At 43.4% G+C, this 16,129-nt stretch overlaps 1 protein-coding gene and 1 long non-coding RNA gene across 14 annotated transcripts in view; one reads left to right on the forward strand and one right to left on the reverse strand.

The window, feature by feature from the left end:
- Positions 1–11,078, forward strand: part of vash2 (vasohibin 2) — a 27,046-nt gene extending 15,968 nt beyond the window's left edge. For 9 of the 12 annotated variants that reach the window (XM_071468082.1, XM_071468080.1, XM_071468078.1 and 6 more), the window contains 2 exons: positions 2,016–2,134; positions 6,716–11,078. In XM_071468082.1, the coding sequence (XP_071324183.1) occupies positions 2,016–2,134; positions 6,716–6,785 (189 nt within the window). In that variant the 3' untranslated portion in view covers positions 6,786–11,078. Of the gene's footprint in view, positions 1–2,015; positions 2,139–6,715 lie in introns of those variants that run through there. The other 3 variants (XR_011686548.1, XR_011686549.1, XM_071468085.1) reach the window with 3 other exon arrangements.
- Positions 9,386–15,837, reverse strand: LOC139612481 (uncharacterized). 2 transcript variants are annotated; one of them, XR_011686552.1, is made up of 3 exons: positions 12,964–15,837; positions 12,078–12,218; positions 9,386–11,470 (listed from the first exon to the last, which is right to left on the reverse strand). It is a non-coding gene; the product is annotated as an uncharacterized lncRNA (long non-coding RNA). The 2 variants fall into 2 exon arrangements; XR_011686551.1 differs by having other exon boundaries at positions 12,078–15,837.
- Between the last annotated feature and the right edge of the window lie 292 nt (positions 15,838–16,129).

The raw sequence follows: 16,129 nt of genomic DNA on the forward strand, positions 1-16,129 counted from the left end.
CCTGAAGGAGCGTCAGAGTGAGAGACTGTGCAGCCTGCAGCAGGTGGACAGAACTGGCGCCGAGCAGCCAGCCGGACGGTAGAAAAACTGAAGTGGAGGGAGAAGAGGGATGTCTCAGGACGAGAGGGCAGTTGATCTGACCTGTTATTTCACAGCTGACTGAAAATCAAATCAAGTTGAACAAACATGACCTTTTTAAAAGTGAATTTCTTTGTAAAAAACACACACAGAAAATAAACAGAGATTTCTCATGGTTTGATTTATTCAAACAAGATGAGCTTCCTGCCTGTGTCAGAGCTCAGCTGCAGGGCCTCTGTGTGTTTCAGTATTTTTACATGTTCCTTTGTGGTGTCAGTGTCAGTGTTGTTAGTCTTGAGGAAGCCAGTCTCATTTTTAATCTCGGAGCCTCTGTGTGTTTCAGTGTTCGACTTAGACTCACTCTCGTGGACGTTTCTCCTTTTTCAGACTGAACAAAGGAAACACCTTTCGTTCAGTTTTCCATGTGACCAGAGATTGATGTAGTTTCCGTTGGGATGAACATGGAATATAAACTGTCAGGAGTTATTTAGGGCATGATGGGGAAGGAAGGAGTGTGTCTGCAGTGTGTGTGAGGCACAGAGAGGTGGGTTGTTGGGGGTTAAATGTGTTTAGTTGTAATTTATTTTCCATTGGTTTATTTTAATTTTATTTTTGCCTATTTCCACAAGTGATTCCACACAGGCCCTGTGTGAGTCTGTGTAAGTCTGTGTGAGACTGTGTGAGTCTGTGTGTGAGATGTTGGACAGTCGTACAGTGTATGGACTACACTGCATGTCAGCAAGATATGTAGGTCAGTGAGTCTGCAGCTGTCACACACACAAATGCCATCACACACATGTACATGTGTGTGTGTGGGGGGGGGGGGTCAGGACTTGTTTTCAGGGTAGAATTAGGTTCAGCTGCAGTTTCACTGTTTCAAAAAACACATGAAGCATCGAGCTAAAAAAGGCTGTGGGACATGTGAGCTAGGAAACACACACACAAACACACACACACACACTGACCCATATATCTATCAGAACCACATGACGAACGTGACCAGCTGGGAAATATCAGCCACTTCCTGGCTTTTGCTTTGTCCAGGAAAACTTCCTGCAGTTTTCTTCTCCCACTGACTTTATAATGATCACACACACACACACACAAACACACAAAATGCCCCATTTAGCTTTTTCTGCACGATTCATCTCACAGCAGTTTTTTTGTTTAAAAAAAAGAAAAGAATTCACACACACACATACACAGACACAGGCATGTGAATGTGCACAGACGGATTGTTCCACCACGGTTGCACTCTGCAGCTGGAGACGGCTGAATAGCAGCAGTGGTTGTTGGTGTCGTGTATAGTTCCTGTATGTTAAAGCGCCTGCAGAGGCTCAGTTGATTGTGAATGTGCAGCAGGGTGTAAATGGGAAAACAGCTTGTGTCCTGTTCTAAACCAACTGAGTGACTGATTCCATGAGTTTGTCAAATCACTGACGACAACACTGACACATGCCAACAGTAGTTTTCCCATGTGTGACAACATCCACTTGACGAGTCAGTAATATACGGTTATACTGATGGTCTCATGTGACCGGGTCGGACATTAATGATGGCTGCAGCAGAGCCGGGAGCTTGGTGTGTCTGATTCCTCACTGGCTGTTAACTGTGACTTATGGAGATGAATTAGGGCTGAACGATATGAAAAAAGAAAATCACAATTTCAGTTGAAAGGTCGTTTTAATTTCATGATGATGATGTGACTTTTGTTGGTCTTGTATCAAACAAACATGTTCCTTTATGTCTGGAGAATATGATCTGTAGGCTAGGGCGTCTCTGTGACACCACAACGCTTCATTTATGGTCTTTTGTTGTGACACGTTTTACCTTTGTCAAAACACTGCAGCTCTTTCAATTTGTAAATGTAAGTTGCACTAAAATAATTAAATATACTGTTGCTGATTTGTGTGTTTTTTTGTATTTTATTGTGTTAGATCCTGAAATCATCCAGCGCCCAGTCACCAATTAAAGAGCGGACCCGAGGAAAATCCTTATCACCACGGCGACGTCAGAGCAGTCCCCAGCGACGCATCACACACCGCAGAGACAAATCGTAAGTGTTTTCCACTGCTGGTGCCTCAGGACAGGAAACCTGGAGCAGATGGTGTGTGTGTGTGTGTGTGTGTGTGATTTTTATACTGGTCTCTACACTTAGCAGTTAGTTGAGCAGAGGCTGCTGGTGGAAACCCACCCCCCCCCCCCCCCCCCCCCCTCAGGTCAAGGAGAGTTTAGACCCAAGGTGAATACATTGTTCTGACATTTTGATGGTAACTTGTGTGTGTGTGTGTGTGTGTGTGTGTGTGTGTGTGCAACAGAACCCGAGCCACTCACAGGCACTAATCTCAACCTAGAGCTGACCCTGAAGAGCTTGTGTGCGTGCGTGTGTGTGTCCTGCAGTTATGAAGGATAACTCGATTTTTAAATAGTTATTTTTTTACTGTGTGAGTCCCTTACAATAGGCTTGACTCTTTCTTAAACTAACTTATGTCCCAAAGAGAAATGTTCACACAACTTTTTCTCTAAACTGTTTTCTTAGGGTCAAATTATTACACAGACTAATTTAGGTAATGTCCAATTAATTCCTCTACTGACAACAGACATGTTAATAACAAAGTGTGCTAAACTTTTAGCAGCTCTTAAAAACAGGATGAGTCAACACTCCGATGCAATGACAGGGAAACTTTGACACACATGCATTCAGGATGCTGAGTGTGTTTGTGTGTGCTGGCAGCTGTGTGGCGGGATGTAACACAATCCGACTTGGACAGCAGCTGCAGCCCTGCTGCCCTGCAGAGTCACCACCGACACACACACAGACACACACACAGACACACACGCTGCACCAGAATTAGTGACAGTCCTGGTGCTGCCATTTGACGTGGCACCGTGGTGACCTTTCTCATGAGAGGCTCAGGCTCAACTCTCTAATTATTCAGATGTGTTTGTGTTTAAAAATAGCAACACAATGAAGGAGGATTTTCCATTCCAGAAATTTAATATCAAACTATTGTCAGACAACTGTCTACAACCAAAACTGTTCAGATCACTTCAGTCCAAATTGAATTCAGCTTTAAAAACATTAAATATTACAGTTTATATCTCAAATGGAAATGTCCTCAATTGTCCTCAGTAATATAATAAGCAAATCATGTATTATTATTATTATTATTATTATTATTGTTATTATTATTATTATAATGTTATTTATATAACACTTTTGAAACAAAATTATAAAGCTTTACAAATATTTTTAAAAACATCAAATCAACATTATGCAAAGATGTGACAGTGAGTGAAAAGACACAATATGTAAAAGCAGAAATTAGGGATAAAACAATATAAATAAACACGTATCAGACATTACCAAAGGCTAAAACAAAGAAATGCATTTTACGAAGAGATTTAAAGGAGGTTAAAGAGTCTGATTTGAGTCAGGATGTAGGTTCATTTAGATAGTTTGGTTGCTATGGAAACCAAAGAGAAAAACAACATGAAGACAAAACAACAGAGGGAGAAAGATTTAGTTTTTTACCACTTCACTGATTCCATTTAGGTCAAGTGATTGAATTGTACATCAGTCTCATAATGAACCAACCAACAGCCCCCTGGTGTTCACTGATGACAGTCTCCAGGATAATGTGACAAACATCCTGCTGCTCTGTTTATCACAGGCGAGAGGCAAGGTTTAACAACAAGGAAGTTCATAACACAACACGACATGAAAATACACACAAATACAAGGGATTCAACAGAAAACATAAATAAATCCAGTTAAATCGTTGACATAAAGGATCAACTCCTCAGCTGATTTATAAACCTCCTGTTAATAGATATGATGAACTCAATACATCATCATCAGGTTAGACAGAGGAGAGACCACAAACTACGCTATGAAGTCTGCACACGTTCTGTACAATTTTGTTCTGTCTGTCTGCCTGTCTGTGCAGAATCATTTTGATGATGTCGGTAGATGTATGAAGTCTGAAGGTAGATGTCCATGTGTTTGTGATTATAAAGCAGGTCTAGGTTCTATATTAATACTGTGAAAGGATCAAAGCCTCAGTCCACAGAGAAATGCACACAGCCTGTATTCAGAAACTGAGCCTTAAAACCAGCCGTCAGGACTTCTGGAACTTTGTGATGTCACAATAAAGCAGTCACCACCTTCAGCCATGCCCCAAGCCCCGCCCACCTGGACCCACCATCCAACCTGTTTACCTGAAATCTGCTGTATTTTTATTGGCTCACTCAGAAAAGCCAAAGCCTGTCATTAAACCTACAGACTCCACAGATTCTGAGCTGCAGCTGAACAGAGTCAGAGTTTTTCTTTTGTGAAACAGTTTCCCTCCAGGCTCGAGTCAGATTCATGAGTTATTTTCAGCTGTTTCCTGGGTTGAGAGAAACAGAGTAAATGATCAGGAGAACAGCAGAGCTGCACATCACCACTCTAAACCTCCTGAACCTGCTACTTAAAAAGCCATTACTGTTATCAACAGAGCACTTAACCACATGTTGCTGCTTCAAACAGAGACAGTGTAATAATCTGCTGCTGAGAGCACGGACACTCGAACAGCTCAGGGTTATTTCAGCTTCAGGAGGCTGTTATCATCACTGCCTGACAAACACAAACACAACAGCAGCAGCAGAGTGAAAGCTGGTTCACATGTCTCTTCAAATACAATAAATACATAAATCAGAATCAGAATCAGAATCAGTTTTATTGCCAAGTATGTTTTCACATACAAGGAATTTTTTCTGGTGATTGGTGCAATTGATCAGCAACAGTGGGGCTCTCTAGCCTTGTTGATGAGGCTAATAGCAGATGGGAAGAAGCTATTTTTGTGGCGAGAGGTTTTGGTCCTGAAGGACCGCAGCCTCCTGCCAGAGGGGAGTGTCTCAAAGAGTTTGTGTCCAGGGTGGGAGGAGTCAGCTACAATCTTCCCTGCACGCCTCAGAGTCCTTGAGGCGTACAGGTCCTGGAGGGACGGAAGATTGCAGCCAATCACCTTCTCAGCAGAGTGGATGATACGCTGCAGTCTGTTATTGTCCCTCTCCGTGGCAGCAGCGTACCAGATGGTGATGGAGGAGGTGAGGATGGACTCAATGATGGAGGTGTAGAAGTTCACCATCATAGTCCTTGGCAGGTTGAACTTCTTCAATTGCCTCAGGAAATACATCCTCTGCTGAGCTTTTTTGATGAGGGAGCTGATGTTTAGCTCCCATTTGAGATCCTGTGTGATGGTGGTTCCCAAGAAGCGAAAATGCTCCACGGTAGCCACGGGGGAGTCACACAGGGAGATGGGGGTGGGTGGGGCTGGGCTCTTCCTGAAGTCCACTATCATTTCCACTGTCTTCAGAGCGTTTAGCTCTAGGTTGTTCTGCCTGCACCAGGTCACCAGACGCTCAGTCTCCCACCTGTAGGCAGATTCATCGCCATCAGAGATGAGTCCAATGAGAGTGGTGTCGTCTGCAAACTTCAGGAGCTTGACAGACTGATGGCTGGAGGTGCAGGTGTTGGTGTACAGGGAGAAGAGCAGAGGAGAAAGAACGCAGCCTTGTGGGGATCCAGTGCTGATGGTCTGGGAGTCAGACACGTGCTTTCCTAGCTTCACGTGCTGCCTCCTGTCAGACAGGAAGTCGGTGATCCACCTGCAGGTGGAGTCAGGCACGCTCAGCTGGGAGAGCTTGTCCTGCAGCAGAGCCGGGATGATGGTGTTGAAGGCAGAGCTGAAGTCCACAAACAGGATCCTGGCATAGGTCCCTTAAAATAAAATAAGATAAAATTCTATTTTATAAAAATAAAATAGATTCAAAAATACGTCTTCACCTGGATTTCAACTGTTTGTCAGCATCCTTCTGACAAACAGGATAAAGAGAAGAAGACAGGATGAAAAGAGGAGTAGAGTGTAGAGAAGGCCAGAGGAAGAGGAAATGTGAAAGATGACAGGAGGAGAAGGAGGAGGAATAAAAAGGCTGTCAACTCTGCACACCGACTTTAACAAATAACATTTTGCCCTTGATGTGTCAGAGCTCGAAAGCTTTAAACAGAAATATAAGAAAAATAAGACAGGATGAAGAAAGGAGTGAGGGAGAGGAAGAGAGAGAGGAGGACATGAGGGCAGGAAGAAAGAGGGAGATTACATCTGAGTGAGAGAGAGAGAGAGAGAGAGAGAGAGAGCTGAGGCTCCTTCTTATTTTCCTTCTTTCATCCTGCTCTTTTCTTTCTCTTAAAGGGACAGTACGCTGCTGAAAACACAACATTTCTCAACATGTTGCACTGAAACACAATCACAAACACTGAGGTTTACAAACCGTGTGGAAGTTAATTCTTATAAATCAGCAGAGTGAACAAAAGTGTGATGAACTCTCCAGGTAAAAACTCAGAGATGAAGGTTTTGATACCTGCATCGATAACACTGATCTGAAGTGTTGATCTCCATCAGAAGATATAATTATATTTGTGGTTTTAAGAACCAAAAACCATCTCGGTGTAGTTTTATATTTCCTAGATCTGCTTTATAATCAAAACCATGTGGACATCTACCTGCAGGCTGTGTGGACCTTTAAGAGGATGAGCTCTAATGGTTAGTTTGCTGGAGACAGTTGTCATCATGAAGGAGCTTGTGTCTTTCAGGCCGGCCTCGGTGGAGAGGAAACCTCCAGAGCTCAGCACTCTCAACGACGGCTACCAGATCCGCATCTGATCCCAGACCTGTTCAGCCCCCCCACATCCACCCAGACGTCTCACCCGCCCCGACCCGACAGTCTCTACCAGCCACCAGTGTTTTTGGTAGGCACAGACGAGGTGGACGATGATCACACACACACAAAAGAAAGCTCCAACAGCTGTTGTGAGCTTCAACAGGACGAACGTCTTAGAAGCTGAGACTTTTATACGTGAAGGTTTTTACCTGTTCAGTCGCAACAACGTCACCTCACACAGCCTGAGAGTCCTGCTTCAGTTCTTACACCGACACTCTTAACCTCAGTTTGTTTCTCATTTACATTTCAGTCAACTAGTGGCAAATAAATCAAAGGTTTAGAGGTGTTGTGTCCTGAGAACACGTGACCCCCCCCCCCCCCCCCCCCTCCCAGCCCAGGAGGTGAGCGAGAGGGGGCAGATGTTCCTCAGTACAAACAGGTGAAGGTTCTTTAGGTGTGGCCGTGTCTCTGGATGAATTATTGTAACGTCAGTCCCACTGCTGAGAGTTCAGGTGTAGTTGTGTGTGGAGGCCTGGACTCTTACCACTGCCCCCCCCTCCTGCAGAGAGGAGTCACTGCAGGAGATCAGAGAACCATGAGTGGAGCACTGCAGCAAACCTCTCTCTCTCTCTCCCTCTCTGTCTCTGTCTCTCTCTCTCTCTCTCTCTCTCTCTCTCTCTCTCTCTCTCTCTCTCCCCTCTGTCTCTCTCTCTTTCTCTCTCCCTCTCTGTCTCTCTCTCTTTCTCTCTCTCCCCCTCTGTCTCTCTCTCTCTCTCTCCCCCTCTGTCTCTGTCTCTCTCTGTCTCTCTCTCTCCCTCCCTCTCCCTCTCTCTCCCTCACAAACTGCTCACGCTGGCAGATTGAAACATGATCTCAGCAGCTGATTTCAGACGTTCTTGTTCTCTGGTGTTTGCAGCCGGTGGACGACAGAACAGAGCAGCTAAGATCCTGGAGGAAGGTTTGACAGTTTCACGGCTGAATCCTGGATCATTCACAGTCCACATCATTATTTATCTGACCAACAGAGTTCTGCTGTGTTGTGAAGCTGCAGGATCTTTGTGCGAGTGGAGTCTGAGGCTTGTATTGAAATGACTCCACTGACAGGTCCTGTAGACCAGTGGTTCTCAGCCTGGGGGGTCTGGACCAGTACAATCTGAGGGGAAATTTATCCTGTCCTCTGTTCCAGAACTCAGTGTCCAGGGTCTCAGGACCACGTCAGCTCATATGTGTTGATGAGTCAACCAACATACTGCCGCCACAGCTGTTGCATCAACAGCTGGGAAATCAAGCGTTTCAGCTGGTCCGGGTTCAGCTGCAGCCAGTTTGTCCTCAGACAAACACTGAGTGAACGCTGCTACAGGACAGGCTTACAGCAGTCAGGACGGTGGTCAGGATCCTCATGTTGTCATCTCTGTGAGAGGTCGTTTTAAACTCAGAAACCAAACTGTGTAAATCAGCTCTGCTGCTAAAAGGTCACAGAGGTCAAGAGTCCAATTTTCAATCAGTAAATCATGTTTTCAGTTTAGTTCAGGAGACAAATGTTTCAGAGCAGTGAGAGTCTGTTCAGTTCTGTCTCACACTCGTATGCACGATGTATCACAGGGACTGTCCACAAATCAAATCCAGTTTAAACTGGACTGGTTTTTGGATTCTCCTGTTGAGGCCTTTGACGAATCAAAATGAAGAAGCTTGAAATATCACGTGCCCAGTGTTGCAGATGATTTTAACCTTCCTGACATTAATGACTGAACACACACATGCAGTCAGTAGAATATCACATATCAGCCACAAACAGTCCTCAGCTCTTATCACAGAAACATCAGCACAGACAACCCTAACTGTAAACCTTCAGTCTGAGGACTGCACGAGTCCGTTTTAATTCAGAAGGACGTGGTTATTAGTACAGCCATGGTCCTCCAGAAGCCTTGCTCAGGAAGGTCAAGATACTTTCAAAAACACAACTGACTTGTAGTTTTCATCTGGAGGATTTTCACCTCAAAGAAAACGATGTTTCCCAAAACCAAACATGATCTTCAGCCTTAAAGCTGCAGCAGGCGGCGAGTGAACAGCTAACACAGCTAACCCTTTCTCAGTGCAGCGTTTCTAACACTGGTCCTTGTTTTGTTTGTGCTCCACTGATCAGCAGCTGGTGGCGCTAATGAGCCAAAGGTGCTAATTAGCAAATGTGAATATAAACAATGAGGGTTTTTCAAATCATCTCTGCAAAATGTTTTATGAGGAAGGAAGTGAATTCAATTCATTGTTTAGTTTTCACAGATAAACAAAATTCATTTAGATAAATATAAACACGCATTTGTGTGGTTACAAAAAAACTGCACAGGGCCCCTTTAATGGGAACCAGTGTGAAGGGTCTGTTTCCATGAATGCTGCCTGCTGCAGCTTTAACTGGCTCTGATGGAAGGAGGATGATGATTAGATTTGTGTCAGTCATCAGCAGGAGGACGTCTGGGTCCTGGTTGTTTCATCAAGTGTGTTTTGTTGCCAACTGAAACCTGCCGATGTTTAATCCTAGCTTTTTGGTTCAACAATAAGCTATGCACACGCTGTGTTGGACAGAGAGCTGAAATCCTAGTCTTCCACAGTCAGAGCGATGGGGAAGCGGTTTGTGGCTCAGTCTGCACACAAACAACTAATTCTACTGGCCAAGTTCAACCGGGACGCTTCAGCGGCTTCTACACCGAGCCTGAGCCGCCGTCACCGATCCGAGGTGCTGTGAGACAAAGCACAGTGTTTTTACATGTGTCTGACGTTGGGCCGGCAGCGGCCCAGAGCACAGCCCAGAGAGCTCTGACCGTCACATCTCCAGCTCTGGACCAACCAACCAGCTCCACATTTGTACTGAAAGTCCTGCGTTGATACTTTCTGAAGGCTCAACGTTTGTTAGCATTAAAAACAATTTAAAAAAGCACAACGCTGCTTCTCTCACAAACGTGTAGAGATGATGCGTTTTCATACATATCCTGGAGAACGTTTTTCAGAAACACAGCGCTTATTTTCTGACTGAAGTTTGTGTATCTTGATATATTGATGGAGATTCAACAGTTACAGGAGCCTGAAGTTCACTCATATCTGCACAAACAACCACAAAGACTGAAATCTGAGCTTTTACCCAACAACAGTGACAAACTACCTGACGGCTCAGTGTGATGTCACAGGTGAAACCTCCCACCTGGAACAGTGACACTCATTTATGTTTGACAGTTTATCTTACTGAATGTTCTTTTTTTTATCTTTGGAGTTTTGTGTTTCCACATCAGTTTCATCAGGACGTTGTGTTTGATTCAGTGATTGTACAATATGATTTAGAATGAGAAGCATTTGTGAAAGAAAAAAAACACCTTGTATTTGTAGCAGGTGTTTTTTTTTTAAGACCTTTGTTTCCAAAGTGCTGAACCAGGTTTCTCAACATCCTCCACGTCCTGAACTCAGTCTGTTGTAAAATCAAAATTAACACAGCAGCAACCTTTAACTGGACACTAAAGTGATGACACAAAGTGCCACAAAAAATAAAATAAATGAAGTAGCTTCATTGTCCTTTAAAACTTTAAATACTCCCTGACTCCCAGACACAAACAAGGCTGTTAATCAATGAGACAGTGCTCTGTTACATATGATAATAATATTAGAAAGATTTTTGCTGGACAAAAAAAAGTTTAAATTTTGTATTGCTGCTCTGCTGAATTGACAAAAAAGTAAATTTATTTTCTTCCCAAGAAGCTGAACCAAATTCACAGCAACATGTCCTGAGCACATCTGAACAAAGAATCGATGGATAAGTGAAGCTTCAGTGCCTCAGCAGCTTTAATCAGACTGGTCTTTATTCAACGTGTGTGTGTGTGTGTGTGTGTGTGTGTGTGTCTGTGTGTGTGTGTGTGTGTCTGTGTGTGTGTGTGTGTGTGTGTCTGCAGCAGTTATCAGTATTTACCACTGAACAAATTGACAGCTTTTTGTTAGAGGCGTCGCTCACACTCACAGCTCGACTCTTCTTCTTCTATTCTCATGTTTCTGAGGTTGTGTGACATCACATGTTGTGTTTCCCGTTTGTGTCACAGACTTAAAGAGCCAGTCGCTCTGTGCACACACACACACAATAATATCATTAGTATTATTTCTATTGAGCGCTGTTGAGTGTGTCCAAGTTCCCTGTGTGAGGACAGTGTAGTTTAACCCCCCCCCCACCCCACCCCACTGTTACAGTATCTGTGTGTGACTGTTTTTACAACAACTGTAGCAGCATGTGTTCTTTTAATAAATGATCTATGTTTTTAACTCTGCGTTGTCTCGATTGATTGATTGATTGATTGATTCTGTCCTGCTCTACATTCACCTGTCGGCTGCAGCTACATGTTACTTTGCTGACAGTTTGAGCTCTAGGCAACAATAATGAGTGGCTCCTTTAAGTTATGCTTAGAACAATTCATCAATAAAATAGAGTCTTATTTGTTAGAGTTTATCAAGTGTTTGAGAGAGAAACCAGACATCTGTGGGGTCAGCTGGGCGGCTGCTGAGGAAGCTGACTGACCGATGAGCTGATTTTTATTCGTCTTCTCTGGAGGAATACTCATGTTACAGACTCCCTCCACTGCCAGCAGCAGCAGCTCAGGTCAAACATGACGCAGCGCTCACACTGAAGCTGAGGACGAGGACACGTTCAGGAAAACAGCAACTGGAAATATAAAAAAGGAAACTGTAAGAGAGTAGAGGAAATTTACTGAAGGGCCCAGAAATCTTCCAACCTCCAGCTGACAAACTCTCTCTCCTCCAGCTGCGGCTGAGACTCAACTTTATAAAGTAGCTCAGTGACTGATGTCGAGGTGTGAGTGTGAAGAACTGAATTTAAAGCAGGACGATGCAGAAAAGGAGAAAACGCAGTGTTGTCAGCAAACTGGAGAGGAAGAGGAGGAAGCTGCAGTGAAAAGCAGGATTTAAAATATGCTATGCATGTTGTTAGTGTTTAGATGACAGTCCTGTACACACACACACACACACACACATACACATACGCCTGGCTTCTGATAAAATAATCTGCTTATGTTCCACTGCAGATGTGTGAGTGTGTGTGTGTGTGAGTGTGTGCAGATGAGTACATGGAGGCAGCAGATGTATAGAAATAATCCTTCATTTCTCATCTGTGCAGCAGTTTAGGGTTTGGTCGTCTCGCTCTGTGTGAGTTTCTGTCAATGGCTTATGATGATGTAAGGCTTGTGTGTGTGTGTGTGTGTGTGTGTGTGTGTGTGGAGATGACTGTCACCTCCCTCTGTCATGTGACTAACCTGTCAAGGTGAGAAGGTAAAAACCAGCTGAGATATTCAGTATCTCAGCTACAGCTGATGGCTGGAGCTCCCACATCGCTGCAGTCAACACCAGGTCGGAGAAAACATGACGTCAGACGTTCCACCTGTCGAAAGTTGCACCTGTAACCACACCCACCAGTGATGTCACAATGTCACAGGTTCAGCAAAAACATGATTTTCATGGAGATATGTGTAGAGACAGCGCAGAAGAGAGACAGTTCGTTTTCAATCATTTCCTGTGTCACCTGGTGTCTCCCCCTCCAGCGGCAGGTCTGAGACCGTGATCAAACACTACGACCGATTCTTTCTCCCTGTTCTCACAGAAACAAGCCACACATCTTCTCAACATTCACACATCAAAATGTCATTTTTAGACCTAAAGATCAGGAGAAAATTAACTTTATTCGAGACCTGTCTGTCTGAGCAACACGTTCTCGCGAGATCTCGCAACAGATCTCGTCTCTCTGTCGCCTCTGGTTTCACCGCTGCAGACGACGCTGTGCCACCTCAGAAGTTTAGAGGAATTTATACGTGAAACCGTGAATTAAAAGTTAAAACTTCAATAAAACTGATATTTTTTGCTTAGTAATACTGTGACTGTTATTTTCAGTTGAAAACAGTTATTAGACTGAAGTGATCGTGTACTGGGTTGATCTCATATTAAGCTAACGGATAAAAACGAGCGGCAAAACTCAAACTGCAGCATCTGTGACATCACGACCACGCCCACTTAGGAGACAGGAAGTGTGCACCCTCTCATTCTATTGGCGCTGCCTTTAATGCGTCATCTGCCATGAGCATCTGATATTTGTAAGTTACGCTACTGCTACATAGCTAGCGTTAGCATTTACAGCTGTTGCATCACCTGAGACTGTTCAGCGTTTCTGGGCATCAGCTCCTGCCCAGGTGAGATACAGCACACCACACAGGTGCTCCCACACAGACCCTGGACACCCCCTGCCCCCCCTGAGCAGGATGTCCCGGTCTGTCTCTCATCAACCTGTCACACTCCTGGAAGGTTAATGTACTGTACAGCTGAGTTTTTCCCCCGGTGCGGCTCACAGCCCACTGCTGCCATCCAGTGCCCATGAACTAAACTACAAACCTTCACTTCCTGTTTCCTGTGAGGCGGCTGCTGTGAGCACAAGCTGCAGATCTGCTGCAGCAAACTGAGACATGACTGATGACAGGAATCCAGATCGTCTGTCTACACTCACTAACACACAATAATAGAAACACTTGCAGCACTGAGTAGATACAAGTTTGATAAATGTCAAAAATTATTGAGTTGAGTAAACTAACAGTGTTTTCCATTTTCCTCCTTTTGTCGGTTTTATCTTTAATTTTTGCTTTAAGTTTATATTAGGCTCAAATTTCAAAGCCTGTATGTAAGTATGACATGACGTCCCCGGTCAGAGTTACTTGCTGCGGGTGGGTCGACTGGTTCCAGTGGGCTCTGCTGTAAGAACAGGCTGAGGGAGCTGCAATGAGATCCAGGCGAGCATCTTGCTGCAGTGCAGAGTGATGCACAGAATAGCAAGAGGTCTGAGTCCTGAGTACACAGTGTCTGTGAGGCGGGCCGAGGTAAACGGTGCAACCATCTGTCACCATGACACACACACACACACACACACTAGCCTTATTTTCCCATGTGTTGGGGTGTGAATGATTGATTAAAACAAAAATCTTCACAATCAGTCCACAACTTAGCAAGAACAGTACACCTGCAACCACTAAACAGCTGCTGCAAAGTAATCAAATGGTGCATAGAGTAAGATAATTTTGTTTAACCAGAAACACGTTATATCATTCTATTCAGAGCCACCAGACTCCATGGACAAAAACAGTAATTCTACCTCTCAGAACACAGGAGTTGCTGGTCTACCATTGCCCTGATTGAATTGTGTGTTATTGTGTGATTTCAGTGGTGGAATACGTATACAGATCATTTATTCAAGTAAAAGTACCACACAATACCACTCACAAACTAACCGATCAAGGTGACAGTAGACCAGCAAGTCCTGTGGTCTGAGAGGTAAAACGATTGTTTTTGTTAATGGAGTCTGGTGTCAAAATTATGTGTCAGCTTTTTTTTACTCTGAATTCAACTTGTGAATTTTTCAAGAAAAAAGAGTGTTCAATGTTCACGAATTCAGAATGAAAATTAAAATCGTATATACCAAGGAATAACATATATATATGCAATCGATTCCGACTCAAATCGAACACCCAGTCAATGACGTTACGCTCAGTTGGTCATGTGACGCCGGTGACGTCAGGCCGCCAGCTATGGCAACAGAGACTGTTTTTGTTTTGTGTGTGTTTCTGATTTCTCTGTTTATGAGGCATCTAGTTTCAGTAAAGAGGACCGAGGCTACACACACATACCGCTCCCAGTGGTGTGTGGAATTAAACGTGAAATGATGATTCAATTAGTAATATATTAGCTTCAATTCCATACAGAAGCTAATATATGACAGACAGCGCTAATGGTATGAAATGTTGTACACTTCCTGTCACCTGAGTGGGCGTGGTCCTGACTGCTGTTCCTTCCCAAACATAACAACCATACAACACTAGTTTGAGTTTGTGCCTGATTTTGCTGCTTGTTTTCATCTGCTAGCTTAATATCTGATCGACCCAGTAAAGATCATATCAGTCTAATAATACTCTGTTTTCCCGCCAAAAACACACAGTTTAAACTTTTAATGAATGAAACATTAGTCCCTCTAAACTCCCGCAGAGACAGGAGATCCCGTTACGAGATCTCGCGAGAGTGTGATGCTCAGACAGCGTCAGGTCTCGAATAAAGTTTATTTTCTCCTGATCTGTCGTCTGAAAAATTACATTTCAGTGTCAGAGTGTTCAGAGGATCTGTGGCTTGTTCATCTCTGTGACTAGAGGGTGAAACGTGATCACGTTAGCTTCTCCCACAGGAATGAACGGACTCAGACCTGCTTCCGGGCTCCTAAAGGGGGGCCCATGTGGCAGAGTTACAGGAAATAACTGAGCATGAATGAGCTGGAAAATAAAAATATAACTTACCCAGAGCTCGTCTACGTATAAATAAATGATCAGATCATAATTACATCTTCATAATTACACGTCAGACATGCTAACGTTAGCTTCTAGCTCAGACAGACTGATGGTTCTGTGTTGTCAAGCAAGAGAAAACAGCTCTGAAATACAAAATCATAGAATTTTAATCATGTGATAAAACGTGATTAATCACGATCAACTATTGAAATTCAGCGATTAATTGTGATGAAGAAGAAATGAATTGTTTGACAGACCTTAACAGTAAATGCACCTACTACTGTGTGCGTATCTCAGCCCTCGTGGCCGTAGAGCTCCACTGCACTGGTTGACATGTTCTGTGGCAGTTTTCAAATAAACTGTAGATGCAGTTGTTTTTATTGATTCATTTATTTAGTTTGTTTGTTTTTGCCTATATGTCCAGTGGTGGACAGTAACGGAGTAAATTTACTTGAGTACTGTACTTAAGTACATATCCAGAGGATTTGTACTTTACTTGAGTATTAGATTTCTTTGGTACTTATTACTCTTACTTGAATACATTTCCAAGACAAATATTTTTACTTTTACTCGAGTAAATTTCTAGGAAGGCTGAAAAGTACTCGTTACTTTCAGGTCTGCTCTTTTTTTTTTTTTTTTTTTTTATTCTAAAATACTATTGGACAGAAGCTGTGTTTGTCAAAGAATGAAACCTATCACAGTGCACGCTCTCCACTGAGATCTACGGAAAAGCGGATAATGGAGACAAGAGACAGACAAGACAGACATGGGGAGACAGAGTTTGTTGTGCTCCTATATTGTACTGGTACATGTCCTTCCTGGAAAGTCAAGTGACTTCAACATTGAGAGAGAGAGTTAATTCTCAGAAACAAGACTTAAAAGGTCCTTAAATTCATTGATGTGAAAAATAAGAAGTTTACTCTTACTCTTACTTTTACTTAAAGTAAATTTAAAAGCATGTACTTTTGGATACTTAAGTACCTTTAAAAGCAAGT

Source organism: Trachinotus anak, unplaced genomic scaffold (assembly GCF_046630095.1).
Source record: "Trachinotus anak isolate AG129_WGS33_773 ecotype Australia unplaced genomic scaffold, CSIRO_AGI_Tana_v1 ptg000031l, whole genome shotgun sequence".
Lineage (NCBI taxonomy): Eukaryota > Metazoa > Chordata > Actinopteri > Carangiformes > Carangidae > Trachinotus > Trachinotus anak.